Genomic DNA, 20,593 nt, shown 5'->3' with positions numbered 1-20,593 from the left:
TTTCATGTTTACTATGCTGGTCCCTTTTAACAGCTTTCCACAGCTTTTCTTTTCCATTACTCGATATTTACATGAGTCGTGGTCCCTTGAGATATCGACTCATGGAGGTTTGACTGTTATCATAATGTTGACACCGTGTCCTTGAGTGCTGAACTTGTGGATATCCCATTCAAACACATTGATATTTCGATACAAAAACTCGCCTTGTTCTCGCATAGCTTATCGCCCTAAATCCATTGGTAACCAAGCTTGTTGTGACTGAGCAAAGGAAGATTTTCATATTCTTTAACAATGCTATGATTGAGAGCAACTTAAACTTAAGCAATTTTGCCTTTTTCAAACCACGAATTTTGAAATACTTGACAAAAAAAAACAATTACAGTTTGTCGCAGTATAAGCCTGAAATAAATAGCTTGCCTGAAATAAACCTTTTCAAGTTAGAATTAGGAGCATAAAATAGAAACAAAATTATGGTGAAGATAAATCGAAGGCAAATCTCAAATTTGTAAGAGTACCAATCTGAAGAACAGAACATTTGTTCGAGCTGAAAACTTGATCGACCACCAGCAAGTGATCAATCGATTAAGTTTTCAGCTTAAACCTACTATGTTTAAACGAACGATTGGTTCTCAAGATTTGTGTTCTCGAAAATTTAAAGCTTGGCTTCGATTTATCTTCATCTGAATGACAAATTGATCAACATAAATCTTACTTCACAATGTTCATAGAAATAGGGTCGAATTAAGCGTGTAAAATAATCCAGATGGTGTAATAAATGTAATAAGTGTAACGGTAGCATTAGAGTTCAACATGTTGAGTGCTAACAAGGTGACAAATTCATTCTTCTACTAAAAATCAAAATGGCGTCAAAATCCAAGATGGCCGCCAGATTTTTTCACTTAAAATAATATTCTTATTCTTTACTCGACTCGAATAAAACAACAAAGGTTGAAAACTTGTTTCTTTGTAGTACAAAAAAGGTTTTTGTATTGATTGCACTCGTCATATGCGTCAAAATCGTAGAACATGATTTAAAAAATCGTTCATTTGATAGGGTAAATACCATTGCTCACCTAGTTTCTGTAGCCTATCTTACGCAATTTTTCCTCAGCTTTCTGATGGTGATCTCAGAATTCAAAACTAGCGGTGCGCTAATGGTGGAAAAACGATTTTTCTATCAAAATTCAAGATGGCGGCCAAATTCAAAATGGCCCCCAATATGTTTTCGATTTCAAATGAAAGCTATATCCTTTCTCTATACGATGCCACTAAGTTTGCTATGTGTTCCAAGCGAAATATGAGACATATTACGTGACGAAGTACCCAAGATTTATCAAAAAATGGGCTTTTTCGCAAACTGTTCAGCTAGCTGGCGTACGAGGGGTCCACCAATTTGAGAAAACAGAAAGGACCACCCTTAAGTTTTATCGAAAACTAGCGATCAGTGACATAAAATTGGAATTCTAACGATGGGTGCCGATGGCGGCCTGGTTTCAGCGAGAATTGCTCAGAGCGCACAGTAAAAGTCATTGGAACCAAAAAAAAAACTTTGATTTAAGCTTTGGTTTAACTCGAATTTGAGTTTTGCGTACCTGCCCTAATGAACAAACAGTAAAATCAGGAAATCGGGAATTCGCAAAGTTAAGGAAATATCGAGAAACAGTATACCGTGTAAGGAAAAGTTAACTGTAGCTCGTTTTTTTTTTCAGAAAAGCGACGGTAAACTGAGAAATTGCACAAAAGCAGCAAATCTCGTATAACTCACCTCTGAATCTCAAAACCTCGAAAAGTACAACATTTTCTACAGTTTTGGCAAATTTACACAAATTAAAAAAAATGTAAAATTCCGGAAACTTCATCGATTTTTGGCAAAATTTTAGGTTTTTAAAATACTTCGACCCAGTTCGCATGTAAATTTAGATATTATGCAATTATAACCAAATCCTAGAAACTGTACACTGGAGGATCGAAATCTGCCTTGAAATTCCCCTACCTGTGGCAGCGTATCTTCAGGATTAGGCTGCTTATTGGAAAGAAAAACTTCCATCTATACACTAATCACACACAAGCACTTCTCTTTTTTCACTGAATCACAAGATTTCTTCCTATTTCTATTTTCTCTAATTTTACTAAAACTTCAACGCACATTACAAACACTTCCATCTCAAACGGCACTTTTCACTGAATGTCTTCGTTTCAATTTCAAATTTTCACTCTGGCGTACTGCGATGGTTGTTTGGTTGTTACCACAGTAACCATGCGACGCCGTCGACGGGACTCCCGGCGTTCCAGTCAGAAACCGTCATCGTCATCTAATCATCATCAATGAAGATATGACGTCGAGACGCTGAAGTAACGACAGCTGCTGCAGCTCGGTGCCTTCAGCGTCGCATCCCGAGTAGAGGAAAGTTCCAAAGTAAAGCCTGATTTGCTGCTGGAAAGGAATCGCTGAAGAAATTTCTGTGACTCGAAGTGTCCGGATGCTTCGAATCCCGGACACTGGCGTTTAATCACCCAAAACTTCTTTTTTCGACAACTTTTATGCATGGAGAAGGTAGAAGACATCTTAATTATGAATTCTTGGTAAAAAAAATAGTCGGAATTTAATTCAAAAACACTGTGGAAAAGGCTAGTATTAGGATTTCGAAGCGTCAGTCAATTCGATGCAGCACGATACCTATACTATTTCGCTCAAAAAAAGTAAAAATATCTGCAGAAGAAATTTTGGAAATTTCCATCGAGATTAGCGATTACTTTCCTGCATAGTCCTCATAATGGCGAATTATGTTCTTAAATATTAAACTTCTTTTTACTTCGTCATCTATGGAATAGCCATCATAATTTCCTGCCAAATGACATTTTTCTGATCGCAGTACGCAGTTGAGAAGAAATGTCATTTCAAAGGGGGCTCTCTGTAGGAAATTTCTTTACCCATTCAGTCATGGAATTTCTTTACTTTTCTTGGGCGAAACAGCATACACCCGATTCTGTTTATGCACGGATTTTTTTTACACGGCCGTGCAAAAAAAGTTTCCATACATTTTTTTTTCGCCAAAACCTTATTTCTGCATGAAACGTCGAGAAATGGTGTTACTTTTTTTGCACGGTTTTTGAAATTTTGAACTGAAAACTTTTTTTGCACGGTACGCATCCCCCGTGCAAAAACAGAATCGGGTGTACTTAGCATAAGCGTGTAAATAGGGTAATAAATCAATGCTCTAAACAAAGACAAATTAAAGACCCCGATGTCCCTTGCAGTTGCCCAAAATTTTATGGCTCATAAGGTAATCTAGAATGCCGTTCAAAGTGTACTGCGATCTGTCAAACTTGGGTACCTTTTGCACTACCGAGGGACCAAATGCAGTACTAGAAGTGGTACCCAATCTGAGCCCGAGTGCGACGGACCTGCTCTAAACGAATGTATTTCACGAAGTGGTACACATTCTGAGCAAAACGAAGTAAAGACGTAGTATTCGAGTTCATAATGCTATCCCTTGATACTCAAGTTTGGCAGATCGAAGTGCTTTTTCCAGCTTTCTAAATCTTAGTCTACGACATCAGGCGACATGGAATGTTGGGTCGATGCAAGAGACATGAACGTTATTATTTCGTTTTAATTACTGTCAATGACAAAATATTATGGATCCGACAGAAATAAGGACAAACATTTTTTTAATATATTTTTTCTCAATCTCCAAGCGTCGCGACTAATATTTGATTAGTGCACTGTGTTCATAAATATCGTAAGAACGCAGCGCTACACATGTCATTATGACAGTTATGTCGGGAACGAGTCACACGTCGCGTGTCCCACACGCGCGTTCCGATTTGGTGGGCGCGCGACAATATAAACGTAGTATTGTGCTCTGCAAAATAAATCCACGTAATGCGATTATCTGAAAATGTCGATATAGGGGAAGACGGGGTAAGACCGCCCGCCTAAGCATGTTAATTCATATGTCAAAATCAAGAATTAATAAATCCTTTTTCGACGCAGCACGTTGTTTTTTGGAGCCTTAGGCATAATCAAAAAATATCACAGGTGTTGTATTTGTAAAAAAATATTCATTTCTTTACGCTTGAAAAAGTGATGTCTTATCAAGATTATTTTTAGCGACGGGGTAAAACCGCCCACCCACGGGGTAAAAGCGACCACCACGATTTTCGAACACAGTTTTGAGAAAAAATATATCAGTTCCCATAGATTCTGAAAAGTATAATGTTTTATGAATTCTACATTGATTAACGGGGATATTGAAACATTTTTAGGGTTAATTAATTTAAAAAAACTTAGCTGTTTACTTATTTTTACCTTGAGACACCCATATTTTGGAAAAATATACGGATTTGGCTTGTTTTTATAACAAAATTGATTTCATTTTACTTGAATAGTAATGTAAATCGTAGTAACAACTTTTAAAATGGTTTGGACATTTTATTTGGTATAAATTAGGGGTGGCGGTCTTACCCCATCAACAGTGGTCGGTTTTACCCCCCTTGCGCAATTTTCACAACTATGGCCTCATTTCAAAGCTTGATACTTACAATTTATATTTCACTTCACTGAAGCATATTTCACATTTCTGTTGATGCATGGACGGGTAATTTGTTATGTTTTTTCAAAAAAATCCCTTCCGAAATGCTTAAGTAAGCATCTGTTAAATTTAGATCAAATTCAATATTGACGAGCAGAATCTTTGTTTTTGATATTTGGTATGAAAAATTTAATGTAAATACCATCCTAAATGGTTCGGAATGTCAAAAATCTTGTATTTATGAAAAGTGCTTGGTGAACTTTTAAGAAAACCGCCATTTTCATGCCAAACTGAAGGTGGTCCGTCTTACCCCGGCGGGCGCTCTTACCCCGTCTTCCCCTACCGTCGCAGTGATAACGGAAATCACCAAATGTTTCAGATTTAGCAAATTTGAAACATTTGAGTCCTTGAAGGACAAAAAAATCCAAGCCTACTTGAATTTTGACGTTGCGTTTGAATTGCGCGCATATCTTCTGTGCGTTACCGCCGCCGCTGGATGTGGATTTAATAAAAGCGCCGCAATAATTGTCCTACATCAGGTCCCTCGCAAAGTACCACGGTACCCTAGTTTGACGGATCGCAGTACACTTTTTTCGGCATTCTAGATTTTGCCATACAATGTTGAACCAATTCCTGTCTCTATTTCTCTTTGATTTACTACCAAATAAACACAACAGTGATGCCAAAGTTTCGGCAAATTACTCTCTACACAATGTAACTAATCCAACCCGTTTATCGACATTTTTCTCTTGCAGACCTCGCCCCAGAAGCACGTCCGTCTGTCGCCCCGCCCGTCCTACCCGTACCCGTCGCCAAACTACTCAAACCAAATAGCTCAACAACATCACTACCAGCAGCAGCAGCAGCTCAGCCAGATCCAGCTCTCGCCCGGCGGCACCAACTACCACCAGCAGTCCGCACTCAGCGCCCTCAGTGGTTCCGGCTCGGCCGGTCAGGTGCAATCGCTGAACGGTGCCGGTCCGTTTGTTACGCCAGGGTCCAGCCCTGGTTCGGCCGGAAGCAACCGTTCACCCCTGTCCCCCAATCGCCGGACGCGGGGCGAGAACAAGAAGTGCCGCAAGGTATACGGCATGGATCACAAGGATCAGTGGTGCACCCAGTGCAAGTGGAAGAAAGCCTGCAGCCGCTTCGGGGACTGATCGTCCAAGTCGCGCAAGCCACCGCCGTCTACAACGGCGTCGGCGTCAGCCCTTTCACCGCAGTCGCAGCCTGCTGCGCTAACAGCGCCACTAGCGGCTGCGAGTGCAAACCACCACCACCAGCACCATCAACAACAACAACAACATCAGCAGCATCACAGCAGCAACCATCAGCACCGGCTACAGCAGTCGGTCTGATGCGAGCGTGGCGGACGAGTTGCGCGCTAGGCGTAAATGGTTTAGTGAGAGCGATTAGTGCGCGTCGGCATATTATGCGTGTGTGTGCGTGTGCTAGTGAGCGAATGCGCGCGCGCATGCTCTGTGTACATATTATAATAAACGTGATATATTTTAGCGAAAAGGTTCAAGCAACTGTGTGTATATGGGATAAAGACAGAAAATGACAGAAAAATGCGAAAAAATTGTGGACATCAATTCGTAAAGAGATAGTTTGTAGGTTCTATTGAGTGTAATAATGTTAGCTATTTATATTCGCAGCCGGCGTAAGTGGAAAAGTCGCAGACCGATATCCGATAAATGTACAGAAGCAGAGGCAGGTTTGAAACGGAGCATGATTAATGCGCAAAAGCACTACACACTAAGAAAAAAAAACACTGAAACCGGAGACCGGCAACAAAGGCAACGTAGCAGAAAGAGAAGCGTATTTTTGTATCAACAAACCGCAACAACTACTACTATAAGAAGTACTAAAGCAGAACAATAGTGTGACCCTAAGAAAAACCAAAATTCATCCTGCACGTTGTTACACTCTTTATACTTTCCGTAATTAACGCTCCAACGCCGTTGAAAACTGATTTTACTCTCATCGAAAAGGAAAAACAAAGTTTACAAGCTTCAAGTTGCAACTGCATGTGATTTTTAAAACTGTTATAAGTACTCACTGTAGAAATATTTTTCATGGAAAAGTAAATCGTACTAAAACGCAAGCATCGCTGTTGTTCGAACTATTCTTTTTTGTTGATTTTTGGACTATGCCTATTATGAAACACAAGTGCGCTAAATGTTGTACCGTGTTGAACGGTTTTTCTCCAGTCTACCCGTCTCTCTCTTACACAAACACACAAATTCAATTGCAGTGCAGAAGTGAAACACATACACAGTAAGCAAAGTGAAATTCAATGTAATCGACATCTGGCAGTGTTGGCAAACATCCAAGTCGACAGTCGAACGATTCCATTCCATCACCCGAAAGAACAGAAAAAAACACTAAACCAGGAACGTGCGCGCTACGGACCCGAACAGCAAAGAACAGGAAAACCAAACCAATTGGCTATTGAATGATTGTCTATCTCTTTATAGAATTACTTGAAACAAGCGGAAAAAAAGTTTAAAATTGAGTGAAAAATTCGTAAAAACGACATCCGTAATTAATAGAAAAAAAAAAATGCAACAAGACTTTTAAAGGCTGATTTAGTTTTTAATGAACAAAAAATACCAACACGCAAAATGATGGAACAACACCACACCAGCAAATGAAAACATTCCCCCCGGAGGGAATTTTAGTGAACAAAGAACTGACCATCATATCAAAGCGTGCTCTGCTTCGGTGTCGACACATTCTTGACAACAGGAACGCACACACTCACACCCGCCTTGCGGCACGAATCGCCACGTGCCGCTGTGAATAAACATAACATCACAACCAACAACAAAAAAACATCAAACTGCGTCAGGGTGTGCGTTGGTGCGCGCTAAAATGCGAAATTTAGTGTGAAGCGAAAAAAATGCGAATAAAACCACTGCCAATAATGTTAAAAAATAAATTGAAAAATACAAAAAATTACATTAAACTCTACATTGAAGCGAAAACAAGCAAACCATTTAAGTAAAGTAACAAATACTATCGACTAATTAGTGCGATATGCCGTGAAGGAAGCGGAAAAAGCAAAAAAAAAATCCAATCGATAACGTATGTGTAAACCCTACTCTTTGACGTGTTTTCCATGGTAAGCGGTTAAGCAAATAAACATCTCAATATAAGTCAAACTCTAGTAGACGGCGACATTAAACTATAAAGAAACGCTCTCGTCGAAGTGACTCTAAGATTTACAACAAACAAAAACCAAGAGTGGAGACAACCTGCAAGTTAAGGCGTAATTTACGTAATTTTTAAGAGACACGGGTGCAAGTGTGAACCTAAGGGGTTGTTCGAAAAACTTACTTTTTTGAAAAGCAAACAGTTGTGTGTGACAACAGCAAGGAAAATGTGATATTTTTTTTCTGATAACGAACGAACGTACGGTTCTACCCGCGTTGCCCTCGTGTTAGAGATTCCCGATCAGCAAGGTTTTGTTTCTCGTTTGCGTTATGGAATTTACCGGGGAAGAAGTGTCTCGAAAACCAACAATGAACCGCCAAGCTAAGCGCTGCAATGAGTTTTGTTCTGTGATACTGGCAACACTTTTGCTCCGTACTCGCTCCTCGGTGAGATGAGAGGGCTCTTGGGGCAGGGTTGGGCGCGAAGAAGTGTCGGGACTTCTTCCGGTTACTGTGAAATGGAAAATCAGACGCAATCAAGCCGCGTGCGCTTCCTATTCTGTGATAAACGGGTTCTCTGTTGTTATTTTTTTTCTTTTTAAATTATATAATTTTTGGGAAATGTTTGCAATTTGAATTTTAAGTGTAGTTGTAGAGGTTGTGTTCTTTTTCGAAACTGATCTAGTCGCCTTGGGCGAATTGTTTCTTTCACCAGGCAGTGCTGCATTGTTGCCAAATTTTAAATTGTGTTTCAAACTCTGCTTTAAAATTGTAAATCCGTTCAATTTCTCCATCGTAAACATAATGAAGTGCCATCGCTTCATTGCAGTGTACGCAGCAGCTGCATCCAGCAGTTTGTCAGCAACGGTCGCCAAGTGATTGGGATTCGTTGAATTTTGAAAATTTAAAGATACCAACTTATGTAACTTTCTGAAGCGAAGTTTGACGCCTAAACGGTAAAAGTTGTGGGACGAGGCTAATTTCGAACGAATCACTGGTGGGATTAAGTTGTGCATCATAAGTTCTGTGAATCCAGGCTTGATTATTGTTAAAGCCTTTGGTGGAAGACAGGGTTGTATTTAAAAAAGCACAACTTGTTTTTTTCATGAAATTATTGAAAAAATCTGTTAAATTATATGTTTAATCCAAATCAATTCTTCGCAGTATTGCGAGTATCATTCAAAATTGGATTATATTTGAGATGATGTTCTTGACTGAAATTTAAGATTCGATTGAAGCTCACATAATATCGTCTGAATCGCCCAAAACTTGATGAAATTCGCCTAAATTTGACAACAAATTTTATTTGCCTGAATCTCAGATGAAAATCGTTTTTGAACACGAATCGGCTCATTGATTTTTGGAAGATCTTCCGCATTTTTTAGCAGAGATTCGTTAAAATATCCTCATGTCAGATTCCTATCAGATCTTGGGTAGTTTTTTCCTTCATTATTATCCGATATTTGTTGATTCGAACAATGTGATTCAACCATCATAAGAAGATCAAAATTATTACAAGTTCTACACAGTAGGCTTGGGGTCAGTGCAATTGAATTGCAACGTCGTGGCATCTGATAGGTGACAGCCAAACCAAGCTGGCATTGACGTTGAACAGTGTTGCCATTTTCTTATCAGCTGCCTCATCATATAGTCGACTAGTGATTTCTGATGGAAGGCAGACATTTTTCGTCCACCAATTGTCTCGATGTGTTACAATGAGATCAAACATCGGCATCAGACAGTGGCTTTTATCTGCGATAAGGAGAAACAAAATTTCCGCTTATAAAACAAATCACAGTTGTCACGCTGCGTAAACTTCTTTCGGCCAACAGACCTTGGTTCAGATGAATTGAATGACAGATTTTTAAAAGATAAAAATGGAAATTAATCTAAATAAAAAGAAGAGAATTGTACGTAATGAAGCATAGTAATAAAATGGCGGAAACCAATCAAACAAATGATCTCCCGCGGTTAACCGTCTTTAACTGAATCCGGAAAGCTGCTGTTCCACTTCCACGGGAGCTTCTTCCTTGCTGTGTGTGTATTGTGTATTTCCCTCCATGAAAGTGGATCCTAATCTTAAAGAAGAAAACCGAAGTAACAACGTATTCCAAAGATTTTCGTGTCTGTCTTTTCATATAGATAAAAACACAAACATAATCCCAACTGACGCCGGAAAAGCGCGAAACAGTCGCGGACGCTTGTTAAACTATACCAGAAATTGAAACACATATAACCATAAAAAGGCAATAATGATATAAAAAAAATCTCTCGCAGTGCAAGAAAACTTGCGTGATTTGACTGATGATACCAAATAAACTTAATCGAAGCAATCCGGGAAAATGAAAATCTCGAGCGAGCGCCGTCAATTGACAGCAACACCAGAGACACCACACCAGCGGCGCGAAACTATCAATTGACAATCGACGAAGCAAAATTGTGTTTTCAAATGCTCGAAAATTAATAAAAGCAAATTGATCTCTCTTAAAAGGTGTTGTTTTCGGTTGAAAAGAGTGAAAATCTCAGCGTGTTATTCGGTTTGATTTGTCTGATTTTTCTATACATTTACGATACACAAGCACACATGCAGAGTAATGAAACAAAAAAAAAGTTTTTTTTTTTTTAATTGAACCAAACAGTGATGGCGTCACTTAGTTCGGGTAAATCCGCGAAATAAAAGACTAAATTTTTTGCCTATTTATATGTACAAAAGTATGAAATTAAAGGATCATGTGAACCGTAATTAACCTTTTGTGGGTAATATTGTACACGTCGTAAACTTTTGCAGAAAACTTTTTTTTCACGAGGTAGGGACATTAGTGCTAAAAACCAACTGATTATCACAATTGTGTATGTTAATACGAGTAACATCAAGTTAAGGCGGCATCATAGAACATCAACTAACGAACCTATATAGGTGTGAGTTTTTGTAAGCAATGATTTTCGGTATTAAGAAACGACGATAAAAACTTTCCTCCTTCTTGTTACGCTTTAAACAACTGCTTGAAACAACTAACTAAACAAAACAATTATACATTGTTCTAGACGGCAAAAGCTGATACACACACAGACACCCACGCCCAAACCAACACAATTGTTCGATATCCCTCCACTAAAACATCAGAAGCAGAAGAAAATTTTCACACAGCCAGTCCAAAACCTAGTTTCGCAAGATGGGTGGGGTGAAGTGACGCTCGTACGCACACGCACACAAATTGAGCAACGCGTCCGACTCCGATCCCGGGCGATCATCGAAGTAGGCTCTGTCACTTGATAGCTAGGCCAGTGGCGACGCGTCGCGAACACGTAGACAAGCAATTTTTTTAAAACTTTAAATACCGTACGAGAGCGAAAAATACCAATACTAAATCATTACAGCCTGTATGTGTGCGTGTGTAGCGGCGTGACAAACAATAGTGAAGCGGATAATTAACTCTAATCGGCTGTATTGTGTGTTTTAAAAGCGTAGTAGAGTGATTTGAAACGTAAACGTAGAAGAACGAAGAAATTTTCGATCTTTTTTTCGATCCGTAGCAATTCCCGTAAGTAACCCCGTAATTTTTCACAACTCAAAATTAACACTAGAGGATAATCATAGAAAGAGAGATGTATATAAACAAGTCTAGTGGCGCTGAATGTGTTGTCACGATAAACGATGTAAACGATAAGATGATTTTAGCGAGCGTGTGCCTGCAGAAGAATGAACAGTTTTGTTTGCGCTCATACACAAACGTCTATTGCGGGCATTTCGCGACGGAGCATTAAAGGCGACCACAATTCGATCTATCTAAAACGATCAAATCTGACCGTTTAAATGTCATTCAATTCAGGACGGCTCCGTCGGAAAATGCTAGACAGACGATAGAGAGGTGTGGTGATCTAAAACACGGGGAAAGCAAGGAAAAGCGATTCTTTTGAATGGCGAAGTGCAGAAAAGGACGCATAACACAGCAGGAAGTGAAGCAATTTCAGTATTTTTGGTTACCGATGAAGAGGACTTACACAGCACTCTTACACAATTAGAAGAAGCTTTTTCTCTCCATCACAATGCTTTGTATAGAGTTTTGTTAGTAAATATTCGTATGTTTCAACAGATGAGCCAACTAATAATGCTACAACAATTCACAAAGCAAACATTTCTTATTAAATATTATTAAAAGTCACTACAGCGTCTTTCTCATTATGATAAGTTACGAATAAACAAAGCAAAAACAGCGACTAGACGCGTCTGTTTACAGCGGTACCCGTTTACGGTTTTGTTTTTTCTTGATACGGGAAGTTAGTTTTGAACGTGTGCCGCTGATAGGATCTTGTACTATTTTACCTTATTTATGGGCCATTTATACCTAAGATTATACAATTATTATTTTTTTTATTTTTGGGAAAGCATTCGAGCGAAGCTTTTACCGTTTATTATCTCTGTTGCATTAGCAAATACAAGAAATAATATCAGCAAACCACATTTTGATTATTATATTTTCTCTAAACTGTAAACAAAATCAATATATTACGAGTTAAGGCAACACAGGAGATGGAAGACGACAGAGTAAGAGAAAAATTGTACCATTTACATATAACTATATATGTCCCTAGAAAATAATTATTTTACACATAGACACACTATCTTAGATTTACAAATATATATTCATATACATTTATTTCTTTTTTGTTAACATAATTTTTATTTATTTATTTTTAGAACGTCGGAAGCTTAATAGTGAAAAGTTTAGCATAATTTTACAACACACACACTCCCATTTACACTGAAGAAAAACGAAAAGGCAAATCAGAAGTACACTACCACACAAACACTTTTCAATGGAAACTAAAACAAACATCATCTGGATGACAGTTCAGAATGTAAATAACCAAGAAAAATGAAAACAATAAACAGAAATCAAAGCAACCCGAGCGAAAGCTAGTTGTCAAATAAGAACTCACCTTCTCACTTTGAAGCATAAACCGACGACCAGCACGGTGGGGGCAGGACCTCCTCTTGCGGCGCGGCCGTAAATGACCGATTAGATTTCACCTCTTTCCAAAATTGTTTTTCCCTGCACATTTTCCACACAAACCCTTAACACACACACACACACTAACACACAAGTGAGGACACTGTTGAAAGCTTTGAAATCGAAGAAATGGACCTGCTGGACTGGCAACCGGGACGTCATCGGTGGGGCAGTGTTGCGCGTTTCACGTTCCAAATTTAGGACAATTTACCCTATTCGGCCAAAGCAGTGACAAAATGCAAGTGCAAGCGAAACACGCCCTCAAACCGACGACGTCGAAGGACCACCGTCCGGCCTGATCCGTTTTTCAACTGTAGCAAAAATATAAATGGAAAAAAAGAAACAGAAGGTGTTATAAATCTAATGATGAACAGATGATTGTTATCCGATTTAAGTTTCCAATTTCTGTAGATACAAAAAGGAGAAACCAGGACAAAAAGAAGATGATCTAACTAAATATAAATGTGTATATTCTGCAAAGAAAAAATAAAACTTGTAAAACACACAAAAACTGAAACAGAACGATATTTTTTCTCTTCTACATATATAGCTTTTAGTTGGTAGAGTTTAGTTAACCCCTCGTTCCCCCTCACAAAAACATCTCCTCGTTCATCGTGGCTATCCCATAATTCCCCTTTCATCATTGATTTGTTTTGGATGTACATATCGTATAAATTTTGACCTGGCTTTCCGTTTTAACAAACACTTCTTCTAATATCATTTTCAATTCGGTTATGAGATTCCAATTTCAAACCATTAAAAGTTAAGCAAACACGAGAGAAATAAGTAATGCCACTCAAAAAGCAAAAGCAACCAAACCAAGTTGGACTTGCATAAAATGAAACAGCGGAGAAGTGCGAGCGAAAGATCACCCGCTTGAATCGTGGATCTATACAGAATGATAATGATGAGTGAAGTGAGTATCCTACCCCCAGAAAATGTTAAGGATCAATAATGGCAACAACAGCAGCAACACAACTTGAATGACGATGATTAACAACTTCACGATAACGATGAAAATGAAGAAGAAAATGATGATTTTGTTCTAAGTCGATTTAAGGACATACAGTTTTTTTTTAGTTGTAAGTAATACAATATTATACATATTATAAATATATACACGGTATTAGATAAAAGTACTCCCATGCATGGTGATTCTAATTTCGTCTAAAAAGGTATCCGAACTTGTCCTTTTCCGTACATGTTGGTGGCAGAAGGTTCGTCGCTTGAATTTTGGTTGAAGTTTCTCTGCTTCACACGCTTTCCTCACTTCAGTCGCTCTGTTGTATTCTGCAGGTACAAAACTGGTGCAAAACCCTTGGCAAATTACGCAACAGTCGGAAGCCGTCATCTTAGGCTGTCGTAGTTTAGACATTGAAGAGGATCTTACAGTTGACCCAGACAACTAGAATTCGCAGAAAAGTTCACGTAACAACTCGTTTATTCAAACAAATTACATCAAACCCGGATTTAAACGGATTTAATTACATCAAACACGGTGGATAAAAACGTCAGATAGCTGAGTTTCCTCGTATAAAACGCCTTTTCTCTACGTTCATTTGTACATTTTGTATCGTCCCGTACACTCGTACAAAGTTAGTCGAATAAATCCATAGCATAATAAATCAACATTTGATAAACTTATGATAAAGTTAAGTCACAGGTTAGTTCAGTTAAAAAATTATACACTCACATTGTATGCTATTAATCATCACATAATATGTGCATGTACATCGCCTCCACTTTTGTACGTAGAAGGCCTTTTCGCTGCACGTGCAAAGCCTCCAGGTGATTCCGTTATAAATCCATTTTGGTTGTCTGGGGAGGACCTAATACGCGTATCTGTCACAGGAAACAAATTCCAGTGGCATTAAATGGTATAGTACTAAATTCGCTTTTTACTCATTTATTTATGCTTGTATTCGATTTCATAAATGATTTCAGTTGTTTGTGCTTACGCTTACAAAACATCTTTTACACTTACACTTATCTTTTACGGTACTTACACTAGCTGTAAGGGAACGTAAATCAACTTGTCGAATGGTCGTACAAAAGGAGTATCCCTAGCAGAAAAGTAGAAAAAAAAGTTAGCATTCCTCGAATTCCGCCAGCTCATGAGTTATAAGTTTTTCGCGATCGCGGGTGCACCAGACGCCATTATTTTGTATTTTTCGCAATCGTATCAAATAAATATGTAAAACAGATAAAGTGTGTTTGGTTGTTACATAAATGGTCCTTCGAGCCGGATATATGCGAAGTGGACAACAGTTTATGAGATAAAGCTAAGTATGCTGTTTCGCTCAAGAAAAGTAAAGAAATTCCTTGACTGAATGGGTCAAGAAATTTCCTACAGAGGGTCCCCTTTGAAGTGACATTTCTTCTCAATAGCGTACTGGGATCAGAAAAATGTGATTTTCTGAACCATTTCTGGGAAGAAATTTTCCACGCATCGAGATAGGCGATTCCTTTTCTTGTCAGTAGCAAACCAGCCTTAAGGCTGAGAAATGAAAGTTTTTGCTGACGGTGGAGTAATGGCCGACAGGATCGACGCTGTGAGGCCTGTCGGTCGGGTTCTGCTGCACAAGATTCTGTATTGTGATGGCACGACGCTGTATTGGATAAGGAGGAGAGTACTGCGGTTCGAAGGCTTTGATTTCGAACGACGATCTCCTCAGTTTGAGGTTAGGATGTGAATCATCGAAGATGCAGAACCAGAACATGTACAAACTACGTGTGAAATATTGGATGTTCCAATCGGGATTGCGGCTTGTTCGAAACAAAATGTTGCAGTAGCCATCATGGAGCGACTATTTTCGATGACCGATGAAGCTAAGAATGTGTTGAAGACAGAGCCATCGCGAACGCTGACGCCGCCACCAATGTCGTTGATGGCACAACTACGGAGTACGGATTTTCGATGCAATCTCAGCGACCAGGAGGCGACCAAAGAGGCGTTTAGATTACAAGAAGTGTATCTTCTTCTAAAAGTGTTCAAGTAACAGTGATGAAAGCAAAACTAGAAACGGAAACAAAATAAGCGCAGCTGGAAGAGCAAGAAGCAAAAACCAGAATGGAGAGGCAGCACAAGCTACTTAAGGTGAAACATCTCGGTATCAAAAGATGGCCGACTTGTGCCCCTACTCACGTTTTCAAAGGCACAAAACTGGAGAAATAGTTGGCAAACGTTTCAGATCTTCTTATTTTAAGCTTTCTGATAGCGCACAAAGCCAAAATAAAAAGTACACTGTTGTTGGATGCTTTCTTCGCGAGATTTTTGCGTTTAAAGTTTCAGTGCAATCTTAGAAGTTGATTCCAAACTGTGTCACCTTAAAGCTGAACTGGAGTTGAAAATTGCGGAAGCAGAGCTGAATGAAGAATTGGTCGAGCAGCGGGATGTAGATCCTTGTTTGATAGTTCACGATGCTGACCCCCTAGATCGTGTACAGCAGTGAATACTTACAACTGAAATCCAGTTCCACTTCCTCACAAGAGTCGATTTCAAAACAGCTCAGGGCAAGCTCAACGCCCCTGCTGAAGTCGAGCTTTCAACCAAGGGATCTCGTGATAAACGAGCAATTACCAATTCTATCCAGTTCAACCGGAACAGCTAATGAGCAGCGAGACCACGAAAAGCAACTTGGAGATGTCAACGCCGAAATGTTACAAATCACCAAATCTATGCAACGAATGCTAGCACGAAGCGCGGGTAGCAACAACCTACCATTCTTTGATGGAAATGTTCGTGAATGGCAGCTGTTCATAAACCAATACCGTTTGTCTACAGATTCGGGAGAATATTCAGGAATCGAGAATGTAGTGCGGCTCAACAAATGTCTAGTCGGTATGGCCCGTGAAGCTGTTCTCCATATGCTGATGTCGTCCGTAGACGGTGAGGAAATAATAAAGGCACTTGAACTACGCTTCGGTAGACCAGAACTGCTCCTTCGTGCTTTAATCGATGAAGTCAAGTATTTTCCAGTGGTGTCTGACTGGTCAACATTCATTGAGTTCGATGGTGTAGTTCGGAACCAAGCTGCAGGGGTGAAAAGTTTGAAACAGCACATCTACAACCCGGAACTTCTGGGAATGCTTCTTCAAAAGCTGCCGCAGTACCAAGTGATGGTGTGGGGTCGTCATATTACAGAGTGCGGCATTCACGATCCGACTGTATTGGATTTTGAGGCGTGGGTGGAGCAAACTGGAAAATACGCTTCATCCATAAATTGCACATTAACTGCTGGTGGGTTTTTCGATGCATCTCAACACGGACAATCGAACGTAAGAAGCGACACTAGAAAAGGCGAATCGAAAAAGTGTGGGGTTTGCCACAGAGAAGTTCATGATGTGACAATGTGTGATGTGTTCAAGTCCGCTGATCCAAAGCGTAGATTCCAAACCGCGATTGATTTGAAACTATGCTTTTGTTGTTTGCGTACTCACATTGGACGTTGTGACAAACGGCAAAAGTGTCCAGTGGAAGGGTGCACTCGGTATCATCATGCGTTGTTGCATAAGGCCGAAATAGCAACAGCAGCGACACCCCTCTCTATTCCGCAAAATAAACCCAGCGTTAATGTAATGAAAACCGATCATCGAGTCTTCACCCAAGCGTTGTTGAAGATATTGACGGTAAAGATTCGCGGCCCCAAAAGTGTAATTGAGATACCCACCCTGATCGATGAGGGATCAAATATGACGATTTTGGATGCAGGTGTTGCCAAGATCCTAGGAATATCTGGAAGCAACAAACGGCTTTGTTTCACATTGATGAGTGGATTGAAACAGGTGGACGAAAATTCAGAAGACGAAGTCGAAGTTGGTGAAAACCAGGCGGATAAACCATTCTTCAACCTTACCGGAGTTAGGACGGTTTGGAAGCTTAATCTGGCTGGTCAAAAAGCAAACGTACCAGAACTATTGTCGCGATATCCATATGTCAACAGAGCTGATTTGAAGTGCTTGAATGGGGAATCTCCATTATTGCTGATTGGACAACCTCATATCAACGTTATCAAGACGACTGAAGTCTATCAATCTGATGCCACTGTCCCAGCTATTTCGAAATGCCCTTTGGGGTGGGTAGTGCACGGACCAGTGATGGTAAATACGAATGAAGAGTATTCTGGTACTGTTAATCTCTGCTGTGATGCTGATGAGAATCTACATGACCTGGTGACATCGTATATTATGCTAGAGAGCATGGGAGTTGTGATCAGCAAACCGGATCGACAGCGTTCAGAGGATGATAGACGTGCTTTGGCAGTCATGGAACACTCTACTCATTTCGTGGATGGACAGTTCGTTGTGAGTCTACCCTACAAGAACTCAACTCCGTTCCCAGAGAGCAGGAAGATGGCTTTATCTCGTTTAAAGTGTACTGAGCGTAAAATTGCCAAGATGGAAATTGGTGATAAATATGCTGAGATAATGCAAGGCTATCTGGAGAAGAAGTATGCTGTTCCTGTTACAGACGAAGAGCTTAAAGTGTCGAGAGATAATCTTTTGTATCTGCCACATTTCCCTGTCGAGAACTTGATGAAGCCAGGCAAAATTCGAATTGTATTTGACGCCGCTGCGAAGTCAAATGGCATGTGCTCATCACCGGACCGGATCTTCTAAAATCGTTGCAAGGAGTGATTCTACGGTTCCGCCGGGGAAAAATTGGATTTATTGGTGACATTAAAGAAATGTTTAATCGGATCTGGATCTCCGAAGCAGACAGTTGGTCGCAATGTTTTTATCGAAACAGTCCCAGTGTGCCCGTGGAAACTTTTCGGATAAAAGCAATGATTTTTGGCGCTAATTCATCTCCATTTATCGCTCACTACAAAAAGAATCACAACGCACAGCTCCATGCCGATGAATACCCTGATGCTAGCAATGCTATCGTGCACGATGATTTTTTGGGAAGCGAAGACGACGAGTTGAAGATTTGCTTCCACAAAATTTTGATGATTATTGTTAGAGTGAGACGAAAGATAGGGAAAATAACACGGTCTCCCGTGTCCCCTTAATCCAAGACGTAATCCAAGTACATAAAGCCGGTGGGTTCGAAATTCGAAATTTCCGGTGCAGCACGAAAGAGGTTTTGAACACCATACCACTTAACCTGCAAGCCGACACGTCCAGTTCAGATATTCGTGACGGAGTGCATCGAATTCTTGGTTTACTATGGAATAGTGAGAGCGACTGCTTCACTTTCTTTTCCAACTTCTGCAAGATTGATTCAGCTATACTCTCAGGCAAGCGCGTACCAACAAATGTCAATTTTCGACCCATTTGGATTACTTCAACAAATCTGGCGCAGTGGTATTGGATGGGATGACCAGCTGGAGGATGGAGCTAGGAAAAAGTGGTTGAAATGGTTGAACAATCTTTCGACAATCACAGATGTTCGCGTCACCCGTTGTTACAGTGCTAATCTTCGTAGTTGCGATCAGGTCGAACTGCACGTGTTTTGTGACGCAAGCACCATAGCAATGAATGCAGTAGCCTACTTGAGAGTTGTGAAAGCCGAAAAAATTGATGTTTCCTTTGTCGCTTCAAGAGGAAGAGTTGCTCCAGAACGTTTTATGTCAATTCCAAAACTAGAATTGCAAGCTGCCTTACTGGGTTACCGCTTTTCTTTGATGATCAAAGAAGAGATGGGCGTTAAAGTGCACAAGACTGTGTACTGGATTGATAGTCGCACGGTGTTGTGTTGGCTGAAAACGAGGAAAGCATTGAAAACATTTGTTGCAACGATGGTTGCAAATGACCATGCATTCGAAGCCGATATCGATGAATTTTGTTCCGAAACACGAGTTGTGAACACAGTGATGGAAAGTGAGTCAATTCTACCCGACGTAAACCGGTTTAGTCAATGGAGAAGATTAATCCGATCGACGGCTTATGTACGTAAGTTCATTGATATGTGCAAGCGTAAATCGAGTATCAAGCAAATTCAACCGTGTGAAGAACAGAGAGCTATTTGTCTATGGCTGAAAGCAGTACAGAATGAACAATTCCCTGAAGATTACACTGTTTTGATGAATCGCGGTGAATTGAAGCCGTCAAGTAAGCTGAAGTCGTTAGCACCTTTATTGGACAATGAAGGAATAATGCGTGTCGGAGGGAGACTGAACATGGCAAACGTGAAACCAGGTGTAAAGAATCCAATCATACTTGGAGCATCGGGGAGATTACCTTACGGTACTCTTAAAAATAATCAAAATTACTGTGGACGTAATTCTGGTTATGGCTGAATGACACATGATGTCACAAAAACTTGTCCTTGAAGATGTATTGAACAAAAAATGTAATTTTACATGTTAAAGGACACGAAAACGAAGGAACTGTGATCGACATTTCCCGAATCAGACACTAACGTACTTTAAATTCGACAATTCGGCTCACATCTTTTATGCACATCCCAAAAAACGTAAATCACATTTTTGGGAGTGTGTAGATGACCGTACAAATAGTAGTTGCTACTCCGTGATTGACAAGAGAAATCAAAGTTGAACAGAGGTTCAATGAATGGGGCTTGGGATGAGCATACAATTCTCAATGTGCACAGAGTTCGAAAGCGCCGCCCAAGTCCTTAGGGTCATCGGGGGAAAAGGAAGGAATGTTAGTTAGACGACCATTGTTACTTGAGACCGAAAAATCTTCTATACCTACATAGTTGTCATGGAAAGAATTTTGGGTTAGTGGGATAAGGTAAAAATCTGGGAAACACCTATGGTCACCATGATATATTCACGCCTAACCGGATTCGTGATATTTTTCGATAAACGTAGTATACGCCGAAGAAGTATTCATCGCTCGCAGGAGCAAGCGATACGATCAAAAGACCAAATACTACTAACCCGATTTACGATCCGACATTGATGGATCTCCTCAAAAC

The 20,593-nt window shown here is 39.9% G+C and overlaps 1 protein-coding gene across 2 annotated transcripts in view; it reads left to right on the top strand.

Moving 5' to 3' along the window:
* The window catches only part of LOC5580311 (zinc finger protein 704), a 253,180-nt gene extending 239,393 nt beyond the window's left edge, over positions 1 to 13,787 (top strand). For both annotated transcript variants that reach the window (XM_021853458.1, XM_021853457.1), the window contains one exon: positions 5,291 to 13,787. In XM_021853458.1, the coding sequence (XP_021709150.1) occupies positions 5,291 to 5,695 (405 nt within the window). In that variant the 3' untranslated portion in view covers positions 5,696 to 13,787. The remainder of the gene's footprint in view (positions 1 to 5,290) is intronic.
* The last annotated feature ends 6,806 nt before the right edge of the window (positions 13,788 to 20,593 follow it).

This window comes from Aedes aegypti, chromosome 3 (assembly GCF_002204515.2).
Source record: "Aedes aegypti strain LVP_AGWG chromosome 3, AaegL5.0 Primary Assembly, whole genome shotgun sequence".
Taxonomy (NCBI): domain Eukaryota; kingdom Metazoa; phylum Arthropoda; class Insecta; order Diptera; family Culicidae; genus Aedes; species Aedes aegypti.
The sequence above is the reverse complement of the archived record's forward strand: the minus strand, read 5'-3'. Positions and strand labels throughout refer to the sequence as shown.